The 25,573-nt window shown below is 50.0% G+C and overlaps 1 protein-coding gene across 4 annotated transcripts in view; it reads right to left on the bottom strand.

The window, feature by feature from the left end:
* Positions 1-25,573, bottom strand: part of CALN1 (calneuron 1) — a 176,204-nt gene that overhangs the window by 12,339 nt on the left and 138,292 nt on the right. For all 4 annotated transcript variants that reach the window (XM_063173650.1, XM_063173651.1, XM_063173653.1 and 1 more), the window contains one exon: positions 2,951-3,104. In XM_063173650.1, coding sequence (XP_063029720.1) covers positions 2,951-3,104 — 154 coding nt within the window. The remainder of the gene's footprint in view (positions 1-2,950; positions 3,105-25,573) is intronic.

The raw sequence follows: 25,573 nt of genomic DNA, 5'->3' as shown, positions 1-25,573 counted from the left end.
CCACAGAAGGAGAAGGGTTTGGGGCTGGTCTGGGATCCAAGAACACCCCCAGAGGTGACACTGAGTGGGGATCCCCCTTTCACCAAGCTCCTCCTGTGTCTCTGCTGTGTTTCCTCCCTTAGGAGACCCCAAAATCTCTGTGAGAACCACTGGGGCTCATCTTGGCTTCATTCCTCCCAGAACTAAAGGCCTTTTCAGTGGGGTGGATGGTACTTTAAATACGGATGGCAGTTGAAAGAAATATTTGAATTGCTGGAATTGAACTAAGAAAGGGAGTTGTTTTAGGGCAATTCATCTCATCCCAAGGTGGCACCTAAATTAAACTCAAAGAATTCCACCCAAAAAGCATCTCCTTCAGTGCACTAATTGGAAGTGAGTGACCCCAGGGACAGCTGTCCCTTAGTGCCACAATCCATGCCATGTAATTCCTGTAGGGATGCTGGTGTTTGAGAGCTGGGAGCTCTGGGGGTCATTCCTGGCAGCCTGGAGAGCTGCAGGGACACAACCTGTCCTCTCCTGGCAGAAATGCTCCTGTCAGAGCTGTCAGACCAGAGCTGTCCCCTTCCACTGGGACCTGGAGCAAAACTTTGCCCCATTGTTGATGGTTCAGCTGATCTTTATTTCCTGCTGGATTTGTGTGTGTTCCCAACATCTAAAAAAGGGTCTGTTTTGCTTCTAGGTTCTGCCTGGCACCAGCAATGCCAAAACATCCCACGAGAAAAGCTGTTCCTGCTGCACTTTTGGAAACTGGAGCTTCCAAAATGAGACGCTGAGCATTAGGAACCCAGGTTTTTTCTGGGATGGCTCAGCCAAGCTCCCAAAACTCTGCAGCAGTGACAGCTGGCTCCTGTCTGCAGGGATCAGCAGGTCAGTGGGCACCAAGAGCTCCAGGCAAGGAAGAAACATCTCTTCCTCTGCACTCTTCTCCAAGAGGAACACAAAAATTGTGGCTTGGCCTGATTCAGGGAGTGCTGCTGCTGCTGCCTCCCTCCTGCAGGGTTTTTAAAATTCAGCTCTGCTCCTCCAGCTTCTCTGCCCTGTTTAGTAGAGATGAGGGTGAGAATGGAGCTGCTGCACCCTATTTCATCAGCCAGGCCAAAGACTGGGCTGTATTTTCATCCTCTGCTCTTTGTCTCTGCCTGGTGCCCTTTCTGAGCTGTTTGACCCCACAGAATGTCAGAATTCCCCCCAAAATGGTCTAAAGTGGGATTGCTGGGTAGGACACACAGTGGCTCCACTAGGGCACAAACTCTGAGCTTCTCTGTTCCACTTCCCTGGGCTCTTCTGCTCTTGAGATGATTTCATGGAATCACAGATCAGTTTGGGTTGGAAGAGAACTTAAAAACCATCCCATTCCTTGGGTAGGGACTCCTTCCACTGTCCCAGGCTGCTCCAAGCCTGTCCAGCCTGGCCTTGGGCACTGCCACAGGCTGAACAACCAGGATCTCTTTGGTTGCTCTCAGCAGCAACACTTCAGAGCAGTGTGAGTTCCTCTGGCCAAGGAAATGAAAATGCTTCTGCTGAGGTGGCTTAAAATGGGGAATGTCCTTGCCAGTGTCAGCCCTGTCCAAATGCAAGATTTACTGCAGATCCCAGTTCTGATCCCAACTCCTGAAGGAACCAGAAGCCCCAAACCAGACCAGCCCCAAACCCTTCTGATCCCCTGAGGCTCTGCTGAAAGAAGGAAATGTTTCCTTTCTCTGGGTGCCTCCAAGCACTGCTCAGCCCTTGGCTTTGCAGAGCTCCTCCTGTGCTCAGAGGAGCTGTCCTGGCTGGGGCAGGTCCTGGCAGCTCAGAGCTAAAGGTCCCCAGGGCAGCAGAGCATGGACCTCTGCTCACTGCTGGTGCTACAGTGCAGGAGAAGACTCGTCCCAGCTGCTCCCTGGGAGCTTTTTTGGGATCTCAGCAGAAAACTGGAGAAGCCCAACACAGCTTGGTAGGGCCTGCCAGTGCCAAGAAAGTCATTCCATGGTAGGATGAGGGAAATGAAGGTGTTTCTGTAGGGAAATTCAGCCTGGCTTAGGCACTGACCTCAGCACATCCCTCTGCCTGCATCCCAGCAGAGAGAGGGGAAGCCCCCAGTGCTTCATCCCTGTGCCTGGAAAAGGATCAGCTTTGCTGAGGGACAGAAGAAGTCTGAGGGCAGCTCTTGAGCTCTTTGGGTGTCCAAAACAACTCTGTGCCACCCCTAGGCCCAGGCACCCCTGTCCCAGATCAGAGGGAGTTTTAGAGTGTTCCAGATTGCAACGCAAGTTGTTTTCCATTACCCTCTGTATGGCAGATTACCTTTGTCAAGTGGGCAGTTTGCCTTATCTCTCTCTTTGAGTGACCACAATCACACCTCCCTCCAGAGAGACATCTGCTGATAGCAGCTATTGAATGTCACTGCATGGCTGATAAGAACTACAGCATCCCATTGGGAGATGTGAGCCCAGAGGGAGGAGCCAAGCATTCCTACCCAGATATAATCCAGAGGTTTTGAGACACCAGCACGGCTTCTCCACTGGATTCCCCAGAGGAACAGCAGCTGCCTCTTCTCCCACTGGATCTTCAGAGGAAGAATCCATCCTTCTCTACAGGATCCCTGCTCCAGCAGAACCACCCCTGACACTGCAGGAGGGCTGAGCCACAATTCCAATGGGACTGCTGCCAACACCCTGACCCACAGGGTGTCAGGTTGGGTTCTGACTCTGTCACTGTTGTTCTAGTGTACTGCATTGTTTATTTTATCCTTTTATTTTTCTTCCCTATTAAAGAACTGTTATTTCCTACTCCCATATTTTTGCCTGTGAGCCCCTTAATTTAAAATTTATACCAACTCAGAGGGGTGGGGAGGGTTTACATTCTCCATTTCAGGGAGGCTCCTGCCTTCCTCAGCAGACTCCTGTCTTTCCAAACCAAGACATAGAGACACAGGAAAATTGAGCAGGACCCCAGGACTCTCTCTCACCTTCAAACTCCGTCTGGCAGTTGCCAGAGTTCTCGTTCAAGCTCTCCTCCTCGTTGATGATGATGTTCTCGATGTCCTTCATGGTGAGGTGGTCGCGGAAGGCGTGGTACAGGATGTGCTTCAGCTCCTCCAGCGTTATCCTCTGCATGTCAAACTGTGGGAGACAGCCCAGTTAACCCAGGGATGGGCTCCCAGGAGAGCAGGCCTAGAGCAAGGCCACAATTCCCAGCTTGTGTTTATCAGCCTCATTTCAGCACCTCAGGTGGGTTTGTGCTCTTTGGGGCTGGTTTCACTCCAACAGTTGATGCTGTAAATGGGTCTTGGCACTGGTGGAGCAGCAGAGAAACCCAGAAACCCAGCCCAGGGATGGAGAGGCAGCAATGCAGTCCATCCCAACAAAGAGAAAACCCTCAGGGATCCCCCTGGTAGCTCTCACACCTCCCATGAGCCACAACCCTGTTTGTGCCCCCTTCTTTACATTCCTAACCCCCCAGTGGTGCCTGGAGGGAGGAACAAGCAGAGGACACTTCCCTCAGAGCTGACTTCTGTTGTGGATCCATTAGGAAGTGCTATTCTTACACCAACCAAGTGTTAACCCCCCAATTCCTGCTGAATGTGAACATTTTGCCCCAGCAGGACATTGGACATGTGCAGTTTATGGTAGTAATGAATCACTGCTCATGGTGCAGCAGAGAGCAGACACACTCTGGCTGCTGTGCAGTGCCAGGGGAGCAGAGGAGTCTCTCTGGGTGTAGGAAAGAGGGATGGAACTGCTCCAAGACATGGTGAGTTTTCCTGAGTGCTGCAGAAGCTCCTGAAAGTGAGGCCTTGCAGCCCCGGCAGGGCTCATGCACAGCAACCAGGGCCCTCCAGGGCTGCTCCACCCCATTGAGCCACCTCAGGACACCCAGAAAGGCCAAACCTGTTGGGAAGGATGAAAATTTGACAAGAAAGTCTCACAGATATGCATGCATGACAGAAAGATTTTTAAATGTAGAGTCTGATGAAGGAATAGAGATGGAAGCAAGTTTTGATAGAGAAGAAAAGAATTGCTGAGCCAGTCTCACTGGATAACCAAGGAGGCAAAGGGTGTGTTAGTTAGAAGGGGTTTTTATGGCTTAGAGCAAAGGATAAACCCACCCCAAACAAGAAGATGTTTTTACCAAGCAGAAAGAGAGCACAGGCAAACAAGGCAGCAAATGTGGCAAGTAGAGAAAAGGTCTCAGAATTTTCCACTGCAAGAAAACTGAGAAACAACCTCTAGCTTAAACTGTAATGTACTGACTTTTAGTGTTTGGAGAACAGTGACATGAATATGGTAATTACAGTAGTTATGATGGGGTGTAGGTCAAAGTTAAGGTATAGATTGGTTCTACTGTATGAAGATGCTCAGCAAAGAAAAGTCTATAATGCATTGGAACCAAAACCAAAGGGTCTCCAGGGCTGCCTGCAGCTGGAGCTGACAGCTGTGGGCACAGCTCTGTCACCCACCACCCTGGACTGCTGTAACACCTTGGATGGAATAAACTGCATTTTGTATACAAGAAACTGCATTTTGTACACAATAAACTGCATTTTGTATACAATAAGTTGCATTTTGAAGAGCTCCCTGGACTCCCACATCTCTCATTCAGGCTCTTACACAAACCCCTCTGGCTCAATGCCCCAGTGGAGGGAGGGCAATGCCAGCTCCCAGCTCCCTCTGCCCTGGGAGAGTGTGGATGCAGCAGGAAATTCCCATTCCTTCCCCAGCCTTGGGGAGAACAGGACAGAGCAGGCAGGACAGGACACAGGGAATGGCTCCCAGTGCCAGAGGGCAGGGCTGGATGGGATATTGGGAATGAGGAATTGTTCCCTGTCAAGGTGGGCAGGCCCTGGCACAGGGTGCCCAGAGCAGCTGGGGCTGCCCCTGGATCCCTGGCAGTGCCCAAGGCCAGGCTGGGCAGGGCTTGGAGCAGCCTGGGACAGTGGGAGGTGTCCCTGCCATGGCAGGGGTGGCACTGGATGGGAATTGAGGTCCCTCCCACCCCCAGCCTTTCTGTGATCCTGATTCCCTGAAGGCAGAAAAGCCAAACCCACAAACTACAGCAAAGCTGAGATTTGTGTTAGCCTTGAGAATCATCCCTGAGGCAGAAATCAGCCCTGAGGAGGTGGAATGCGGTCACCACAGGCTGAGGGGCTGCTCCTGCAGGCAGGGAGTGACAGTGGGGATGGAATGATGGGGTTGCCATTGCTGGGGCTCAGTTCCAGGCTGGAGTTTCCCAGGATGAAGACCCCAAGGAATGCAGGAGAGGGTGTTGGGTGGGAATCCTTGGATTCACCCCCATGCAATCAGCACTGCAGAAACCCTGGACAGCTTCACTGCCCCCTGCAAACCTCCAGCAACACCCCCAGCACTGCTGCAAGGCAACCAGAGGAATGATCCCAAATTTCCACACCTTCAGTTGCCAGGAGAAACGCTTTTTGTCATGGAACAGGGTGTGAAGAGCACAGCTACTCCCTTTTCAACATTAAAGACAGCAGAACAGGGCTGGTGAGATTTGTTCATGCACAACAAAGCAGGATGGAAATTGGTGATTAAATCCCAGGGGGATTTGCAGCCCAGCTTTGAACTGGGCACCAAGGAGCCTTTGGTGACAATGGGGTGCTCACTATTTTTAGCTGAATCGCTGAGGAACGAGACAGCAGAAAAACCAAACCCATCAGCCCTGCTGCTCACAGAAATGCTTTCATCTGGACAGAGGCAGAACTTTGTCTCTGGTCCCTGCTGTCCCCTCCCCTGCACATTCCCTGCAGCAGGGTTGGGATGGTGCAGGAAATGAGTGAAGGGAGTTGGGGAAATTGGTGTTTCTGTGGGTGCTGGATAAAACCAGAGGGATGTGTGCAAATCTGCCTGCACACACAGGGATAGATGGGAATATCGCAGGGATAGATTAAGTGAGCAAGAGTCAGGGAAAACCTCAATTAAATGAGCAGGGGTCAGGGAAAACCTCAGGCTGAGCAGCTCAGGAGTGATGAGAATCCCAGGATGGGAGGGGTTGGAAGGACCTTAAAGCCCATCCAGTGCCACCCCTGCCATGGCAGGGACACCTCCCACTGTCCCAGGCTGCTCCAATGTCGCAGACATCTTTCCATGAAAAATCTTTTCCTTAGGATTTTTCCTCCCGAGAAGCTGGGAGGCCTCAGGAACAAAATGTAAACATTGATTATCTGCTGCTGTGGAATGCAACAGGTGCATCTGGGATTGGTCTCATGTGGTTGTTTCTAATTAATGGCCAATCACAGTCAGCTGGCTTGGACAGAGAGTCCAAGCCACAAGCCTTTGTCTTTATTATCATTCCTTTCTATTCTTAGCCAGCCTTCTGATGAAACCTTTTCTTCTATTCTTTTAGTATAGTTTTAATGTAATATATATAATAAAAACATAAATCAGCCTTCTGATTTATGGAAACATGGAGTCAGATCCTCATCTCTTCCCTCATCCTCAGACCCCTGTGAGCACCATCACACTCCCAGCCCTGCCCAGCCTGGCCTTGGGCACTGCCAGGGATCCAGGGGCAGCCACAGCTGCTCTGGGCACCCTGTGCCAGGGCCTGCCCACCCTCACAGGGAACAATTCCTCATTCCCAATATCCCACCCAGCCCTGCCCTCTGACAGTGGGAGCCATTCCCTGTGTCCTGTCCCCCCAGTTCCTGGTGCAGGGTCCCTCTCTGCGTTCCCCGTGTCCCTCCAGACCCTGGCAGGTGCTGGGATGTCTCCATCACCCTCCTGTTCCCCAGGCTGCACAGCCCCAGCTGCCTCAGCCTCTCAGTCTCTGCCATCCTCTCCCTCTCTCCCAGCACTGCCTCTGAAAATTCTCTGCAGATTCTCTGTCCTCATGCCTCTGCTCCAGGCTGGAGCACAAACACAACTGTGGGGATCAGCTCATCCTCCAATTGTGCCAGCAGTAATGACTTGAGGGGTTTGGGGTCTTCCTGTTCCAGTTAAAGTCTGTGTGGAGGGAAGGAATTGTTCTCTTGACAAACGCTCAGCTGCTGCTGCATCTCAAATGTTATGCTAATAGAGAGAGAAATTATCTTTTTAACTTGTTTTGTTGTCATTTGTATCCTTTAGAAGGTGGAACAACCTCAGATGGGATTCAGAATCACCCTCATTGGCTCACAGGAGCTGGGCTTGATCTTTGGGGGTCCCTTCCACCTCAGAACACTCTGTCAATCTGTCCATTTATGCAGTGATTTTTGGTCTCTGCTTTGCCCTGTGTCACCCTGGCAGAGTGTCCAGGGTGGCTCCAGCTCGGGGCAGGCAGGGACAGGCTCTGCTGAGGCTCCCAAGTCATTCCAATTATCCCTGCTCTCCGAGCCAGCAATTTCCCTGATTCACTTTTCAATTACTCTGGGTTTTATTGTGGTAATGACAGGAACCAGGGAGCAACTCTTAACTTTTATTGACTCTGTGGGGAGGAAAATGGGGACTGTGGCAAGCTGGAAACTTTCTATAGGATTTATAATTAGGGGAAATCAATGGAGCTGCTTGTGAGCCTCAGAATAATTCACTGTGAGCAGTAAAACAAACTGAGCTGAGGCTGCTCCAGGTGCTGCTGTGAATGGAGAGCACCAGGACCTGGGTACTCAGTTCCTGAGGGACCCTGAGGCTGGAGGATGCTGTCCCATGAGATATCTGGGAGGGAAACTGGACCTGGTCCAATCCATCCTGTAGCTTCCTTCGTTCTCGACTTAAAATTCCTGAAGGAAATTAATCCCTACCTCAATTCCTTCAGCCTCCCCAATTGAAATTTCCCAAATTTGTGTCTGCCTTGCCTGCAGAGCCCCATTCCCAGGGAGTTCTGTGTCCTCTGCTCTGTGTAGCAATGGCCCAAACGGAAGGGCTTGCTCCTTGAAGGGGTTAAATGCTGGAGCAGCGCTCCTGAGCATTTCATATCAGCTCAGCCTTAAAACAAAAGAGTGGGAGGCTCCTCTGCAGCCTCAGGGTGGCCCTGCAGGTGGGTGAGGCCAGGGGACCCTGCAGGGATGGGAGCAGGGCCACTCTGGGCACCTGCAGGGTTTTTTAAAGCCACTTTGCTCCACAAGAGGTGGGACTGGCTGCTCTGGCAGGGAGGTTTAGCTGGGAGAGAACTTAGACCCAGGTTTCCCACATAAACAACCTGGAAGGGTCAGCTGGGGCTGGTGAGGGCTCCAGGTGGAGCAGGACTTTGCCTCGTTCTGCAAATTAACTCTCCAACCCCAAAAGCTCCAAAGGATCAGAGAATCATCTAGTCTGGATGTTGGATAAAGCTTTTTTCTGACCCAGAGATGGGGCAGCTGAGAGGTGTTTTAAAAACTTTTATTCCATTTTCAGTCTCATGTGACCGGTGAGACAATACAGATGTTATTATTCACACCCTCACAATCAGAAGCCAATTAGTTCCTAATTACAATACACCAGAAGTGTTTCTTGGCTATCAGCTTTTGCCACACCATGCTGTGAATGCCTTAAAGCTAATTATCTAAAATCACCCCTCGTGGGTCCCACAAAGCTGGCGGAGCTGCCATCCCCATCCCACACTCCCAAGGCTGCTGGGAGCAGGAAGGGCATCCTGACATTTCCATGGAGAAATTCCCTGTCCCCTATCGCGACAGGCTCCGCCCCTCCCGGAGCTCCAGCAGCAGGACTGGGACACGCGGTGACAAATGGCCCTGGTGACAAATGGCCCTGATGACAAATGGCCCTGGTGACTGTGAAATACCTGTGAAAAGCTGTGTTTCATGTCAGGTACATACAGGCAATGTGTGTTTTTGTGATTGTGATATGTGTGGAAACTGACCATTGGACACTTACAAAGACGAATTCTAATAATAACTGAGAAAAATAAAGCATGGAAGAAGGCCTTGGAACCTATCCTTTGTTCACAATTAACTTTTATAAGTCTTCAGTTGATTTAAGAGCATTTGAATTAAAGCTTTAAGGATGTTACTTTTTGACAGGAACTTTCTGCTCATAAGCCTTAAAGAGTTTGCAATAATAACCTTTTGAAGTATAATTTTAGAATATTGCCTGTAGTAAGGATCTTTTGAAACTATAGCTTTAGAATATATAAAAAGGAAACATGCAGCTTGAGAAAGGAAGATGGACATCAACTCAAGGGCTAATAGTTTAGACCAAGGGAAGGTGGACATCACTGTCATGAGAATTATAGTTCTTGCAATCAAAAGATGGATCCACATCTGGAGACTGGACTTCACTAGATGGGATACTTCTTCCTTCTTTTGGAAACCGGACCACCACCGTCTGGGGATACTGCTTTCGTGATGTACATCCTGAGAAAAACTAAATCACAATGGTGTGTAGAACTGTGATGTAAAAATTTGGAATAGAAACTGCTGAGAAAGCTGATGAGTACCCCTATAAATACCTGTAAGCCCCAACTATCAGTGTGCCATTGGAGGGAAAAGTTCCCCCACTGTACCCAGCACTGTATTGCTCATACTTTACCATATTAATTAAAAAATTCATTGTTGCTTGAATACTGGCCTAGTCAAACTTCTTATTTATAAGTGACAAATGTCCCTTGTGACAAATGGCCCTTGTGTGTGACAAATGCCCGTGGTGACAAATGCCCAGCGGGGCTCAGGGCACACCTGAGACATTGCAGCTGGGTTTTAGGGCACAGCACCCTGACCCCAAACACCCAGCCTGAGTCTGCACTGTGAAATGAGGAGGAATTCCAGCCTCAGCCAGCCCTGGGAACCTCCTGTGTGTCCCTGCACACACCCCACAGCCCGCATGGGATCACCAGGGATCATCCCTGGGCAATGTGGAATCCTCTGGTGTCTGTGGGTCCCAACCTGCTCCAGGCTGGGCTCCAAACACTCCAAACACCTCAAACACCCCAAACACCCCCTTTGCTCCCAGGGATGAGGGATTTTGTGGCTGTCCTGTGCAGGGCCAGGAGCTGAACTCGATGGTCCCTGGGGGTCCCTTCCCTTGGAATATTCCACAATGCCCAGGGTGGATCTGGAGCATCCCTTAGAGCTGCTGCTGTGTGACTCCTGGGACAGGGTCTGGAGTGGCCCCCTCGTGTCTGCCAGGAGCCCCCAGGGACACCTTTGGCTCTGGAGATGGGAAATGCTGCTGGGCTGGGCTGCCAGGAAATGCTTTTCCATCCAAAAACAAACCCAGAGCTGTAATTCCCTCCTGGAGATTGAATTCCCTCTGCTGAGGCTGGTCCCAGCCTTCCCTAGGCCCAGACTAATTTTGGGGCAGGATTTAAGCAGGGCAGTGGGAGTTTGGCTGTGCCTCCCCTTCCCAGCTGGGATCTAAAATGGTTCTTAACTGGGCTGAGAGGAATGGGCCCCCTGAGAGGCACCACCTCCCCTGCACACAGCAGGAATGTTGATGCTGGCCACATTCAATTAACTGGAAATAGTTTAGTAAACCACAGAGAAGTGGTGGTTTGGTGGTTTTTTAATTAGAGAATGCTCAGAGGCTGCAGTACAAATTAACAGGCCCCAGCAGTTTCTGTGGTGTGGGTTCAGGGCTGCCAGGCCTCGCCCGAGGGCTGATCCCAATCCAAGGGAATCCCTAACGAGGGCTGCACCTTCCTGACCATCCATGGCAGCTTGGGGGTGCCTCTGGGGCAGCAAACTCCTCACAGATCATGGGGATGAAACTGGGAATTCCCATCTGGCCCTGACCATCCTCTGCCTCCCTAGATCTGGAGCTCTCATTGGCTCCTGTGCTGGGGTAAATCCAGCACTGGGCTGAGGTAAAACTGCCCTGATGGTGCTGTTTGGAAATGGCAGGTGGCAGCCTCAAAAACAGCAAAATAATTCACACAATAAATAATTCACACAGAAAAAAAAAAAAAAAAAAAAAAAAAGGACAGGATTTTTCAGTGTAGGACACAACAGTTGTTAAATATTTAAGCAAAAATTCACAGCATGACTGGCTTGGAAGAGACCTTCAAGACCATTGAGTCCAACCCAGCCCAAACACCTCAACTAAACCCTGGCACCCAGTGCCCCATCCAGGCTTTGTTAAACACACCCAGGGATGGGGACTCCACCACTTCCCTGGGCAACCATTCCAGAACTTTATCACTCTTTCTGTGAAAAACTTCTTCCTCATATCCAACCTGTATTTCCCTTGGTGCAGCCTGAGGCTGTGTGCTCTGGTTGTGTCAGGGCTGCTGGAGACAGAGCCCAGCCCCAGCTGAGCACAGGCACCTTCCAGGAGCTGCAGAGTGATGAGGGCACCCCTGAGTCTCCTTTTCTCCAGGCTGAGCACCCCCAGCTCCCTCAGGGCTTCCTCACAGGGTTTGTGTTCCCAGCCCCTCTCCAGCCTTGTTGCCCCCTCTGGATGTGCTCAGTGTCCCAAGGTCCTTCCTGGTGATATCCCATGATATCCCATAATATGAAATCCCATGGCCCTCTGCAGGAACAGGATTCCACCCTGAGCTGTTCCCCCTTGTCTCACAACAAGGGAGTTTGGGGTAGATCACTCTGAGGCTGTGCCAAAGCTCCAAATATTTCAGGAAGGGAAAATCCTTCTGTGCTTGCCCCACAAACCCTCCTCCATCAGGGCAGAGCAGGGGCTCTGCACCCCAGGGGGACTCTCAGGCTGCTGTGTCTGGTGTTAGGAAAATTAATCCACAAACACCAGAGGTTTGTGTCCAAAGAGGAGACAGAGGAGCTCTTTTACTTTATTCCAATAAAAGGAGAGGCCATGGGGCATTCCCCTGGGATCTCTCAGATTTTTGGAGCACCTAGCCTCCTTTTTATCCCAATTTCCCAGCCACATTTCCCTTCTCTCTTTCCCCCTTGGCTGAGGTACTTGAGAGGTTCAGACTTCCCAAAACAGCTGATCCCAAAGATTTCCCACTAATGTATAACCCTCCCTTTTAATTTTTAATTCTTACAGAATTTAGGAGCTTTTCTTCCCCATTGTTTCTTTCATCTTTCAATGTCTAATTTCATTTATCAGCAAACCTAAAGTTTATTTGTAAAAGCAAATCTCTTTTTCCATTCATCAATCAGTGAATCCTTCCCATTGTTTCTTTTAACTCCCAGTGCTGGTTTTATCTACCAGCAGACCCACAGTGTGTTTGTAAAGACAAATCTGCCATTCCTCTCACTGGGAATGCTGGAATTCCTGACCCAGGCAGCAGCAGGATGTGAGGGCACCTCTACTGTGTGCCAGGTGAGGCTGGTGCCACGCCAGGTGCCCAGGACAGATACAGCCTGGGCCAGCAGTGACACAGACAGAGCCTGGGACAGCAAGGACACAGGGCCTGTGACAACAGTGACACAGACACAGTCTGGGACAGCAGGGACACAGACAGAGTGAGATACCTGTGACACAGTGACAGCAGGGACACACCTGACAGCACAGGGACTGTGGGGCCAGGGGAAGGCCAGGCCCTGCAGAAATCCCCTCCCCTGGCAGTTTCACTGAGCACTGACCCTCAGGCCTTCTCCCCATTTCCCTGCCTGCAGAGGGGATCTTGAATCTACTCCTGGGTGGGATGAGGCAGCAAAATCTCGAGTGAGGGGAATGAATGGGCCCTGCTGCTGCTGTCTCCTGCAAGCCCTCAGCCAAGGGAAACCAATTTTTATTTAATAGCTACAAATGTCTTGAGAACGCCGGGAGAAGTGGATTAGAAGGTGAGACCTGTTCCTGGGCTGCACAAAGGACACAATCATTAATAAAGGCTTTACAAACCAGCCCCAGAGCTGCTGTAGGGGACTTGAGGCATCCTTGGCACTGATGATGGTGGTTAATGAAAAATAATAACAAGGAGGCAGCAAGGAGAGCTCCTAATCCTGCTGTGCAGCACCGGCCAGAGCCAAGACAGAATCCAGAATGGGTTGAGCTGGGAGGGACCTCAAAGTTCATCCCTGACATGGCAGGGACACCTTCCACCATCCCAGACTGCTCCCAGCCCTGTCCAGCTTGGCCTTGGGCACTGCCAGGGATCCAGGGGCAGCCACAGCTGCTCTGGGCACCCTGTGCCAGGGCCTGCCCACCCTCTTAAGCAGAAGGGAAAAGAGAAAAAAATCCCAACGTTTTTATTCTCTATTTCCATCAGCAGGCGATGTTCAGCCACTTCCCAGGAAGGACTCCAGCCCTGGAGTTTCCCCAAAGGCAAATATGGTAAATAACAAATTCCCCTTTCCTCCCACTTTTCTTAGCTTTTATATCTGAACTGACATGGTCTGGAATAGCCCAGGACCTCAGGACTGGCACCTTCTCATTTGCAGGGCATGAAATATTGAAAAGACAATTTTTTTTTCACAGTGAGAAATTCACCTGAAGCAGGAGAAATTCATCTGTGCTGGGAAAAGTCATGATTTGTCAAACTGGCACTTTGTAAGGAGAAGTAAGAAATAACAAATTTGAAATGTCACCCATTCCTGACATGGCTAATGGGGCCCAGGAGCTGCCAGAGAGGAGGTGGAAGTGCCACCAGCAGCGTGTCCCAGAGGGGCCTGCCCAGTGCCCCAGCCCAGCATGCACAGCCAAGGCACACAAACACCACTTTGGGGTTATTTTCCAACTCTCCCCTAAGCTGCAGGAACCAGAATGCTGCAGTGTGTTTTTATTTTGCAGGTTATTGTTTGATTTGTTGTTTGGTCGTTTTTTGGGCTTTTTTCCCCTTGCTTTTAGAGTGACACAGACTTGTCTTTGTTATTCAATTGAGCCAGGTGTTGGTTTATCTCTTTGCTACTTAGCTACTTTTCTGCCAAGTTTCAAACCCTTTCCTCCCACATCCAGTTGTTAACCCCTCCTGTCCCAAGCAGTTTTCCTCCCTTGTGTCCCTTGCCCTTGTGTTCCACCCCCAGTTCTCCTGATTAGCTGAACATTGTATCCTCCCTCGAGACCTGCCCCTGCAACCAGTCTTCTGAGGGAAGAGATGAGAATGTTGACTCCATGTTCAGAATGCTTGATTTATTATTTTATGATATATATATTACATTAGAACTAACTAAAAAGAAATAGAAGGAAAAGGTTCATCTCAGAGGGCTAGCTAAGAATAGAATGGAATGAATATCAAAGGTCTGTGGCTCGGACAGAGAGTCCAAGCTCTCTGGTCTGTGGTTGGCCATTAATTGTAAACATTCAAGATGGGCCAATCACAGACACACCTGATGCATTCCACAGCAGCAGATAACCATTGTTTACATTTTGTTTCTGAGGCCTCAGCTTCTCAGAAGTGAAAAAATCCTAAGAAAGGATTTTTAGTGAAAAGATGTCTGCGACATCGGAGAGTGTAACATCAAATAAAAGAACCCAGTGCCACCCCAGGCCCATGCTGCTGCTGTGGCCTTTTTGTTCTGTGTTGCACCTCCACTGGTAGCTGGGATCCTGTGGGGCCCCAAAAGAGGGGGATTGTCACCCCCCCCACTGTCACCATCCAGCCAGGACAGGTGACAGCTGGCGCCCAACATGGGGCACAAACCTACAACCCTGGGATTAAGCGTCCCATGCTCTACCAACTGAGCTAGATGGGATGTGCAACAGCTAGCACCCAACGTGGGGCACCACCTGTCACTCTAAGAGGAGCTGAGCAGTAAATTTAAAAGGCTCCTGGACTCTCTCCCGCCCTTCCTGGTGTTTGGACGCGTACCCAGAGGCAGAGAGAGAAAGCTCACCAGAACACCCTGAGCAGACAGCAGCAGGGTGTCTCTGAAGCCCACCCCATCACCCCCACAACCCCACATGTGCTGAGAGTGGCAGGGCAGCTCCCCTGGTGCTGTCATGGATCTCTCCAGACATATCAGAAGCCCTGAGGGAAGTCAGTGAATCTCAAATTCACACAGTGCAAACCCTCCCCTGCTACAGCTCAGCTCAGCAATTCCAGGGCACAGGATGTGAAAAATTGGTGCTGGTGCACCAAGGCTCAGAGGATGGGAAGGAAGGACAGAAATGATTTGAATATTTTGAATTTGTTTCTCTCTGTCACCTTGTGCTGGGACGTGGATTTGTCTTTCCTTATATTTGCATGTTGTAATTATTTTTATGCCACCTTTTGCTCTCCACATAGCAACCATTGTTTGAAACCAAGATTAATTCAGCTGAAAACCACAACATCAAAACTGAAGCCTGGAGTATCTGCTCAGTTACTCCAGTGCAGAGAGTCCATGATTTTTTTCTTTGCCATGCTACAAACAAGGTGATCACTTCTGAAGTCCCCTCCAGCAATTCACTTGGCATTTGTGAGCTCCTGGCAGCGACCAATAACATAGTGAGAGAGCAGAAAATACAGAGCAGCTGTCAGTGCTGAAAAATAAACTTCAGCAGAGTGATTTTAATGCCTGACTCAGTCTGCAGCAAGGAGGGAGCCCTGGCACTTGACTCTGGGATAAATGAGCAGCTTTTCCTGGAGGAAGGCTCAGGGAAAGCAGGGGCAGAGCTGGGCCCCTGCACAGGGGATCCCACAGCAGAGTGCAGGTGAAATGTGGGAAGAGCTCACCTGGGGAACTCCTGGGAACAGCAGGGATGGTGCAGATTTGGAACACATTCAGGAGCTCCAAGTGTTTGTTTGAAGCCCACTGGGAGTGCAGTGGGACCCTCCCAGCAGCACCTCTCCATCCCATCATCTGCACCAGGAACAGGGCACAGGAGGACCCCAGGGGTTCCTCAGAACAGAGCACACAGCAGATGGGGCAGGTGCAGGGAATTTTCCTTCCCTGCCTTGTGTGAACTGCCCCATCATCAGATTTTGCTGGACTGTATCACAATAAATAAATGCCTTTGGATTGTATTTTATCTTTTATTAGAGGGTTTGGATTATCTTTTATCTTGGGGTGTCTTATGGCAAGTCTGACCATGAGCCTCTGGGGAGCTGAATGTAGAATCACAGAATAATCACAGAATATCCTGACTGGAAGGGGCGCCCAGGGATCATCCAGTCCAGCTCCTGACACCCCAACAATGCCAGCCTGGGCATCCTTGGAGCTCCTGGAGCTCTGGCAGCCTCAGGGCTGGGACCATTCCCTGGGGAACCTGGGCAGTGCCAGCATCCTCTGGGAGAAGAACCTTTCCTGAAATCCAGCCAGAGCCTGCCCTGGCACAGCTGGGGACTGTTCCCAAGGCAGGAGAGCCCTGCTCCATCCCAGCCCTGAGCTCCCACCTTGGAGCAGCCACAGCACAGGAGAGAGCTCTGACCCAGGCTTGTGACATCAGGCTGCTAATTGCACTTCAGTTCTGCATGAATTAGAGAAATATTTAGCTCAGTGACACTTAAGGGCTCTTGTCCCACTAAAATAAACGGAATAAATTGTCACATGGCAGCTCAGCTCCCCCACCCTGTGCCTTGGAGAGCCCAGGGACAGCACCTGGGGCCAGATCAAAGCTTCCAAACAGAGCCCAGTGCTGGGGATGGAGCAGCTCTGCTGGGGGAGAGGTGGCAGAGATGGGAATGTTCACCTGGAGAGCAGAAGCTCCAGGGTGACCTAAGTGTGACCTTGTAGGGCCTGAAGGTGCTGACAGGAAACATGGAGAGGGACTGAGGACAAGGGCAGGAGGGACAGGACACAGGGAATGGCTCCTACTGCCAGAGGGCAGGGATGGATGGGATATTGGGAATGAGGAATTGTTCCCTGTGAGGGTGGGCAGGCCCTGGCACAGGGTGCCCAGAGCAGCTGGGGCTGTCCCTGGATCCCTGGCAGTGCCCAAGGCCAGGCTGGACAGGGCTTGGAGCAGCCTGGGACAGGGGAAGGTGTCCCTGCCATGGCAGGGGTGGGATTTAAGGTCCCTCCAATACCACCCATCCTGGCACTCTGTGATGCTGGACATGTAAAATGAGCTTTATGCCACACCGAAATCTCCCTCCCTCCCTCCCTGATTCCTCCTGACACCAGAACATTCCCCTGGCAATAATTCCCTATTTCTCTTTATCCCACTGAGTCCAGGACCTCATCTGGAGCCTTGCTGAAGCCTCTTCTGCTCTGCAGGCATCAATCTAATTTTCTCACCAGATTATGAAATGTGTTAATAAAATCCTGCTCATTCCAACCCTGGAGCCTTCAGCTTCTGCCCCAGCCCTGGAGAAGGACATGAAGCTTCCACAGCTTGAGCAGGGATATTTCTCTAATAGGAAATGTCACTGATCCATGAAAACTCTGAGCCCTGACTTCATTAAAACCTCATTAATTGGAGGCCTAATGGTGAGAGGGAAGGACCTGGCAGCCCGACCCAAGCTGACTGCAGACCCTGGCAGGGACCAGGAGAAATGGCATTTAGAGATGTGACCAATTCCATCCCTGGAAGAAGAACCTGTTGTGAGGGACACCAGCACTAGCTTTGGGGTGGCCTTTTGCCTGGAAAGGATCTCAATTTCATCAGTCCTTGAGTCCGGTCTTGGTTTCATCAGTCCCTGGGTGCGGGTCCTTTGCAAATGTTACTTCATGTTTGTTATTTGCCCAAAAGCCTTGGCTCAACGGCAGCATTTTCATCCCATTCCATCTGCTGGAGAAATTCCTTTTCTTGCAAAATAAAAATTCACAGATTTTGCAGAAGGAAAAGCTGAGGACAGAGGCTGGATCAATCCTGTGACAGTCAGTGGAAGGGAGAAGGACCAGGCTGCAAAGCCAGGCTGTGCTTTGCCTTCCCTTCAGCCCTGACCCAGGAGCATCTCCAGAGCTCCATTTGCAGAAGACAAATCTGTCTGCTCAAGTCCACATGGGATTGTGATCCCTGGGAATTTGGAATCTTAACATATCCATCCTGCTGGGTGAGGGAGGGTTGAGTTTGCCAAGGATTTATCTTGAACTTTGCTCATTTGTCTGAATCAATGCAAATTCTGCTGCATTCCTGCCCTGCACGGGGACCCTGTGGGTTTGGGGTCGGGCCTTGGGTGACCCTGTGGGTTTGGGATCAGGCCTCATGGATCCTCCAGCTCTCAGAGTGACCCTGTGGGTTTGGGGTCAGGCCTTGTGGATCCCCCCTGCTCTCAGAGTGACCCTGTGGGTTTGGGGTCAGGCCTCATGGATCCCCCAGCTCTCAGGGTGATCCTGTGGGTTTGGGGTCAGGCCTTGTGGATCCCCCCTGCTCTCAGAGTGACCCTGTGGGTTTGGGGTCAGGCCCTGCACAGTGACCCTGTGGGTTTGGGGTCAGGCCTCATGGATCCTCCAGCTCTCAGAGTGACCCTGTGGGTTTGGGGTCAGGCCTCATGGATCCTCCAGCTCTCAGAGTGACCCTGTGGGTTTGGGGTCAGGCCTCATGGATCCTCCAGCTCTCAGGGTGACCCTGTGGGTTTGGGGTTCAGGCCTCATGGATTCCCCCAGCTCTCAGAGTGACCCTGTGGGTTTGGGGTCAGGCCTCATGGATCCTCCAGCTCTCAGAGTGACCCTGTGGGTTTGGGGTCAGGCCTCATGGATTCCCCCAGCTCTCAGAGTGACCCTGTGGGTTTGGGGTCAGGCCTCATGGATCCTCCAGCTCTCAGAGTGACCCTGTGGGTTTGGGGTCAGGCCTCATGGATCCTCCAGCTCTCAGGGTGACCCTGTGGGTTTGGGGTTCAGGCCTCATGGATTCCCCCAGCTCTCAGAGTGACCCTGTGGGTTTGGGGTCAGGCCTTGTGGATCCCCCCAGCTCTCAGGGTTGACACCCCCTCAGTGCCTGCCTGCACAGGAGCCCTTTGGAAAGGTCCTGCTCCTTTCCTTGCCTGGGCTCAGGCTCCACCAGCAGCTCCAGAAAGTCCTTTTCCTTTTTCCTTGGTGACACATGTCAAGTTTTCTGTTTTCCCTGCTCACAACAAGCTGCCTTTCCCTGCAGGGAATCTGAGCTCCCTGCCCAGCTGTTCCAGCTCATCAGCTCCTGTCATCCCTGACACTTTTCCTGGCACTCTTCATCCTGGTCTGAAATCCCTCAGGAGAGAGAAATCCACATCTGCTGAGGGTTTGAGTGGCTCCTTTTCTGCTCCTTTTCTGCCCCTTTTCAGCCACACTGAGGGGAAGCTGTGCTTTGCTGCCCTATGAATCCTTTCACAGCAGCTGATTTCACCAAGGAGTGGGTGAAGGAAAGCAAAAAGAAAGGAACAATCTAAAATGCACCAAGAGCTGCTGCTCTTTAGTAGCTCAGAATTGCTGAATCCCAGAATAGTTTGGGTTGGAAAGGGCTTTAAAATCATCTCCTGCCCTGGGCAGGGACACCTTCAAGAGACCAGGCTGCTCCAAGCCTGCTGTTCCATCATCTCTGTGCTCCCTCTGTGACCTGCCCATTTAGTGTGCAGCAATTTTGCTGTCAGTGCTGGAGCCAGGCTGAAATATCTGCTCTCTACCTGAGTGTGTCAAGTGCACCTGGATTTTATCAGAGAGATAAGGTGAGCAGACTCTGTCATATCTGCCTGGGGCTTAGGCATCAAAACAGGTCAATTTTTCACTGATTTGGTTTTTTTTCCTAGTAAAGGGAAATGTGGGTTCTTCAGGATTTGGTTTCGGGGGTTTTTTTTTTGTTTATTTTTTGGTTTGTTTTGGTTTTTTGTTTTTAAATTCTGTTTGTGTTTTTTCTCTTTTGGCAACGTGGTTGATTGAATAAAATTGACATTTAGGCAACAAAAGTTCACAACAGACTCTGCCACCTTCTGTATTAAAGCCTTTCTTTCCTCTGCACGCTCTGCTTGGAGAAGTTTGATGTTGTTGTTGATTCTCCAAGGGAAAAGCTGGGAAGAGCTGCAGGGAAGAGAGGCCCTGAGCCCCCAGAACTGCTCTGGGTGTGTGTGTGCACATCCACATCCATCAGAACTGAGGTAATCAATAGGAAGGCATTGAAAAATATAATTTGAAGCAGTTTGCAGCATTCATGCATAATTTTCAAATTATTTGGGAACAGAGAAGTTATCAGAGTTGACAAGGCAATGTTATACGCCTGAGAAGGAATGAAGTGAGAAGAAGTGAGAAGGAATGAAACTTAGTCTTCAATTTATATATTCTGTCAATTAATAAAGAAATGGATATAAATGAGGTGCTCAGGAGCTGGGAGAACAAAGGGGAATCTGCTTCTCTCAGAGCTTAAAAAGCCAAAGCAACACGTCCTGGGGAAGATGGGAAAAGACACCCTGGGAACAGGTGTTGGTGTTAGCTGCTCTTTAGAGGTGCTAATGAAAACTCCTGAAATGAAGGGATCACAGGGAATCCTGAGGATTCGATAAATTTCCGGGGTTTGGCTGTGTGAATTTGACATGCCTCCATCAAGGAGATGTTATCACTCCTCGAGTCAGCCCTGCAAACAGCTCCGGTAAATTTCCCTGAGCTAATTGCTCTTTAATAGTTTGTTGTGTGAGCACTCGCTAATTACAAGTCAGGCAGCTTTGTGAAAACACATCTGAAATATTCCTACAGGTGAGTAATGGGTTTGGGGAAGAAAGGGATTTTTGACAGAGTGTGGTTTCTGAGTTTCTTGGCTGATCTGAAGTCCTGCTTCAAACACCAGCACTGAGGCAGAGCCTTCTTGTCATTAGACATAAATAATTCATCAGGTGAGGAGACCCAGGTAGCTCTGGCCTTTCTCTGGGTGCTGCATTTTAAATTAAAAATAACCCAACTCTTTATGCTGTTGTTTGTTTCTTAATTATTGCAGCTTTCCCTCAGACTCTGCCCCTTGGGCTGAGTACAGGACACAGAGGTTGATTCCAGCCTGGAGCATTCCCACAGAGACGGGGAACGGGAGCTGCAGAATGGGGCTGGGGGGACCCAGGGATGTGAGACACTGCTGAGACCCCTCAGACCCTGGGCTCAGCCCTGGGCCCCTCAAATCAATGCAAACCCCGAGGGGCTGGAGGTGTCCAGGGAAGGCAATGGAGCTGGGGAGGGTCTGGAGCCCCAGGAGCAGCTGAGGGAGCTGGGCAGGGGCTCAGCCTGGAGCAGAGGAGGCTCAGGGGGCCCTTGTGGCTCTGCACAGCTCCTGACAGGAGGGCACAGCCCGGGGGGGTCGGGCTGTGCTCCAGGGAACAGGGACAGGAGCAGAGGGAACGGCCTCAGGCTGGGCCAGGGCAGCTCAGGGGGGACAGCAGCAGGAATCTCCCCATGGAAAGGGGGCTCAGCACTGCCAGGGGCTGCCCAGGGAGGTTTGAAGTGCCCATCCCTGGAGGTGCCCAAGGAAGGGCTGGAGGTGGAACTCAGTGTTCTGGGCTGGGGACAAGGTGAAGATGGGGCACAGGGTGGTGTTTGAAGCAGGACTTCAGATCAGCCAAGACTCACAAACCGCACTCTGTCAAAAATCCCTTTCTTCCCCAAACCCATTACTCACCTGTAGGAATATTTCAGATGTGTTTTCACAAAGCTGCCTGACTCATAATTAGCAGTGCTCGCACAACAAACTATTAAAGAGCAATTAGCTCAGTGATCTTGGAGGGATTTTCCAGCCCCAGTGATCCTGGGATTCTGTGTGGTCCATGTGCAGCAGCACCAGGGCTGGTGCTGAGGTTCCTTAGGAGACACAACAGCAACCCCAGTCCCACCCACCCTTATATTGCATTTCTCCATCTAACTTCAGCCTTTACTGAGATTTCCAGATCGGTGGAATGGGATAAATTCCTGGCAAGATGCAGACTCTGCTAACTACAGAACCAAAGGAAAGGCAGAAGGAATCCCCAGACATCATTAGTCCTGATTGTAATTTATGCAATAAAAATAAAAAGTGATGGCTTAAATTGGAATTTTCTGTTGCCTCTGGGAGGATCAATTGGACTTTTTATCCCACATTTAGATGCTAATGGTGCAATCCATCACTGCAGGGCCATTCTGGTGCAATGCTGGGGTTTAGAGGTCGATGAGAAGCAAATTTCTGATGAATTATTGAACGCTGGAAGAGGAAACATTGAATATTGGAAGAGGAAATATTGAATGCTGGAAGAAGAAATATTGGCTATTGGAAGAAATATTGAATGCTGGAAGATGAAGGAGATATGGTGCTGGCTTTCAGAGAACATCAGAATTCATTTTCTCCATTGGTGGTGGACCAGCTGTGGGGTCTAGACTGCTGAGGTTCAAGATTAGGGTTTATCACAGCTGCTATTTGCTTATCTCATGAAAAGGAAAAAGAGCATAATGTTCACTTTTAGTATCCCCTAAACTCCCTCTTTTTCTTCGGGAAGAAGTTTTCCTCCTGGTGGATGTAATAACCCATGGATGGACACGTGCATGGGCAGGTTCAGAGCAGATGTCAGGGGGACAATCCCACCTTCACTGCAGAAGGGAGGAAGAGAGACCTCAAGCGAATAATTTGCCAAGTTATTTTGGGAAGTTCTGTGAACTTCCAGCACATCCAACTTGTGCTGTCAGGAAATTTCACACCTTGCAGGAGAAATCCTCTCCTTGGGCTTGCTCTGAAACTGTCTCCTGTTTCACTTGTACCTCCCCAGCTCCAGTCATCACCTTCCCAAATTCTGACATCGAAAAGATAACCCAGTTATCTTTTTCTCCACCTAAGTTTCTTATTTTTACCCACTTAAGTTTCTTCTTTTTAGCCACCAAAGTTTCCTCCAGGTGAGGAAGCACCACCTGGAATTGATGAAGGTCTTCTCCTCATTAACTTCTCCCATCCCACCATCTTCCCACGGCATGGTGGAGAAGATCCCAATGACATCCAAGAACTGAACACACACCACAAGCTGGTTTTTCCCTATTACTTTCTCAACCTTCCCCAGTTTTCCACTTGCTGAGGGCTGAGCTGACATTCCCATGGAGCTGCTAAAAAGAAATTCAGCGTCTTGTTCCCGAGTGGTGCCAGCCCTCTCTGAGCTCAGGGATGCACAGTGTGGAAAAGGTTTGGTGTCACTCTGTGTTTATTTTGCCATGGAAGGAGGGCACCAGGGATGAGCATCAACAGCATCTTTCTACTTCAGAGCATCCCAGGTGTTTTCCACATCCTTCTGCCTGTGCCTGTCTCCCAAAAGTGAGGGATGTCCTGGATTGTCAAGCAAATTTTATCTATTTGCCATCTGTATGGCAGCTGTCTTCTGTTCATTGGGCAGTTTTCCTATCTCTCCCACACCCACTCCTCCCCCTGGGGAGACATCTGCTGATAACAGCTATTGAATGTCACTGCATGGCTGATAAGAACTACAGCATCCCATTGGGAGATGTGAGCCCAGAGGGAGAAGCCAAGCATTCCTACCTGGATACAATCTGGAGATTCTGGAACACCAGCACGGCTTCTCCACTGGATTCCCCAGAGGAACAGCAGCTGCCTCTCCTTCCACTGGATCTTCAGAAGAAGAATCCATCCTTCTCTACAGGATCCCTGCTCCAGCAGAACCACCCCTGACACTGCAGGAGGGCTGAGCCACAATTCCAATGGGACTGCTGCCAACACCCTGACCCACAGGGTGTCAGGTTGGGTTCTGACTCTGTCAGTGTTGTTTCATGTACTGCATTGTTTATTTTATCCATTTATTTTCTTCCCTATTAAAGAACTGTTAAACTTTTATTCCTGCTTTTTATTCCCATATTTTTTGCCTGAGAGCCCCTTAAATTTACAGCAATTCAGAGGGAGGGAGGGGTTTACATTCTCCATTTCAGGGGAGGCTCCTGCTTTCCTTAGCAAACACCTGACTTTCCAAACTAGGACAGGGGAACACAGACACTGGCCACCATCCAGATGCAGAGATCAGCCACCTTCACTCTGGAGACAGCGGTCCACTGGCTCACAGCTCCCACAGGAGAGCAAACCTGCAGGAGAAACCTCTGAGGTGGCAAGGAAAGGAGCACAATCCCCATTCTGGTACAGCTGTCCAGCAGTTGGGTGAAACTGGAGCCCCACTGGAAATGGCCCTGCTGGTGTCCTCCTCCCTTTCTCAATGCAATGGTTCCCTTCCCTCAGTGCTCACTCCTGTGGTATTCACATACTCTTTGAACAGAGAGAGACATCATTCTCTCTCCCAGGATTTTTCCTGGGGAAGGCAATCAGAAAGCTCCGATAGAGAAGAGAAAATAATTCCTATCTCTACTTGCTACTCCTGTTGTTTGGTACATGTGGAATGTGTTATGGAGATTGTTTACCTGAAGAGATTTGTTAATTGGACTCTGGTGATGGTTATTTGGACTGATTGACCAATTAGGACAAAGCTGTGTCGTGACTGTCTGAAAGGGTCATGGGTTTTCCTTTAGTAGTATAGTTTAGTATAGTATGTAGTGTAGTAGTATAGCTTAATAAAGCAATTGTTCAGCCTTCTGAATAATGGAGTCATTGCATGTTATCAGGGGCTCCCTGCATGGATCTGCTCCTACCACTGGAATTTTAATTCTCATGGGGTTTCAAGCTGGAAAGGCATCAGTGTCCTCCATCCTCTCCTGTCTAACCCAGGTAGGTGTTTGTAAATGCTCAACACAGGGATTCACCTCTTTGGGAAAAGCTGCTGTGGCAGTGTATCCAAGGGATCTGTCCAGCAGATGGGAACAGCTACAGCACAAGGAAGCAATTTTAACTGTGACCCAGGAGCCAGGATTCCCAGCCTCTCCATGCACCAGCGCCTAGGGATGTGTCCATAAAATCCCACTGTGAAGAGAAAGCTCTGCCTAGGGATTGCCTCTGGCTTTGGGAGGAGCTGGGATGGCTCCAGCCTCAGTTCTTTACCAGACTGATCCCTCAGCTGATCCCTGCTGCTCCTGGGGTGCCAAATCTGCTTTTGGGTCTCAACCTGCCTGCTGGGATATGGAGGAGAAACTCCAGACACTCCACGCTGGCCCTGGAGAAGAAAAGGCTGCTTCTCAAGGAGCATTTCTCAGTTTGAAGCTGTTTCACACTGTGGGGCACAGGCTGGAACAAGGGGAGTTTTAAGGCCCCTTCTTGCCCAAACTATTCAAGGATTCCATGATTTCATGGCTCTGGTATTCCATGATTCCATGGTTTCATAACACTGCGATTCCACAATTCCATGATTCTATGATGTAATGATTCCCTGATTCTGTGATTTCATGATTCCATAATTCTATCATTCCATTTTTTCATGATTCTGTGGTTCCATGATTTCATGATTCCATGAATCTGGTCTATGTTATGTATATGTTCCAATGTTCTATGATTCTATGATTCCATGACTGTGATTTCATTATTTCATGTTGTAATGAGCCATATTTTACATTTCTCTTGAATCCAGGGACTGTTTGGCCCAGTGGGTTTTTACATTTTGGAGAATTGTGGCATTTTCCTGCATTTTAAGGGCTGGTGGTAATTACACTGGCAACAACCAGACACCACCTGAGTTTTTTGTCTCCACTTGAGTTTTTGTCTCCTTACCCATGGAAATTTGGCTCATTTGAATGGATAACACAGCTCATTGATGTGAACCCATCCCCTTGTCACATTTTGTTATTTTACACCAACCCCTGAACCACCCCTTTGATCCCAAAGCCTCAAAGTTCACCAGCTTCCAGGACAATCCCAGTTTCCAAATGTGCAGTTTAATACTTTGGACTACACATCCAATTTCCCACTAGAAAAAAAAGGAAAACCAACTTGTTTATCAAAGTTTCATTTTGGCAGAGCGCTATCTTCGACTGCTCCACACGAGCTCCAGTTGCTGCCTCAAATTCAGCGTGGGAGGGCTGAGACTCCCCAAAATCCCACAGCAGGCTGGGAGCACAGCTGCAGCTGAGCTCCAGATGTGCTCCTGCTCAGTCAGACTG

Source organism: Melospiza melodia, chromosome 21 (genome assembly GCF_035770615.1).
Source record: "Melospiza melodia melodia isolate bMelMel2 chromosome 21, bMelMel2.pri, whole genome shotgun sequence".
NCBI classification, from domain to species: Eukaryota; Metazoa; Chordata; class Aves; order Passeriformes; family Passerellidae; genus Melospiza; species Melospiza melodia.
This window is presented reverse-complemented; position numbering and strand designations above follow the sequence as displayed.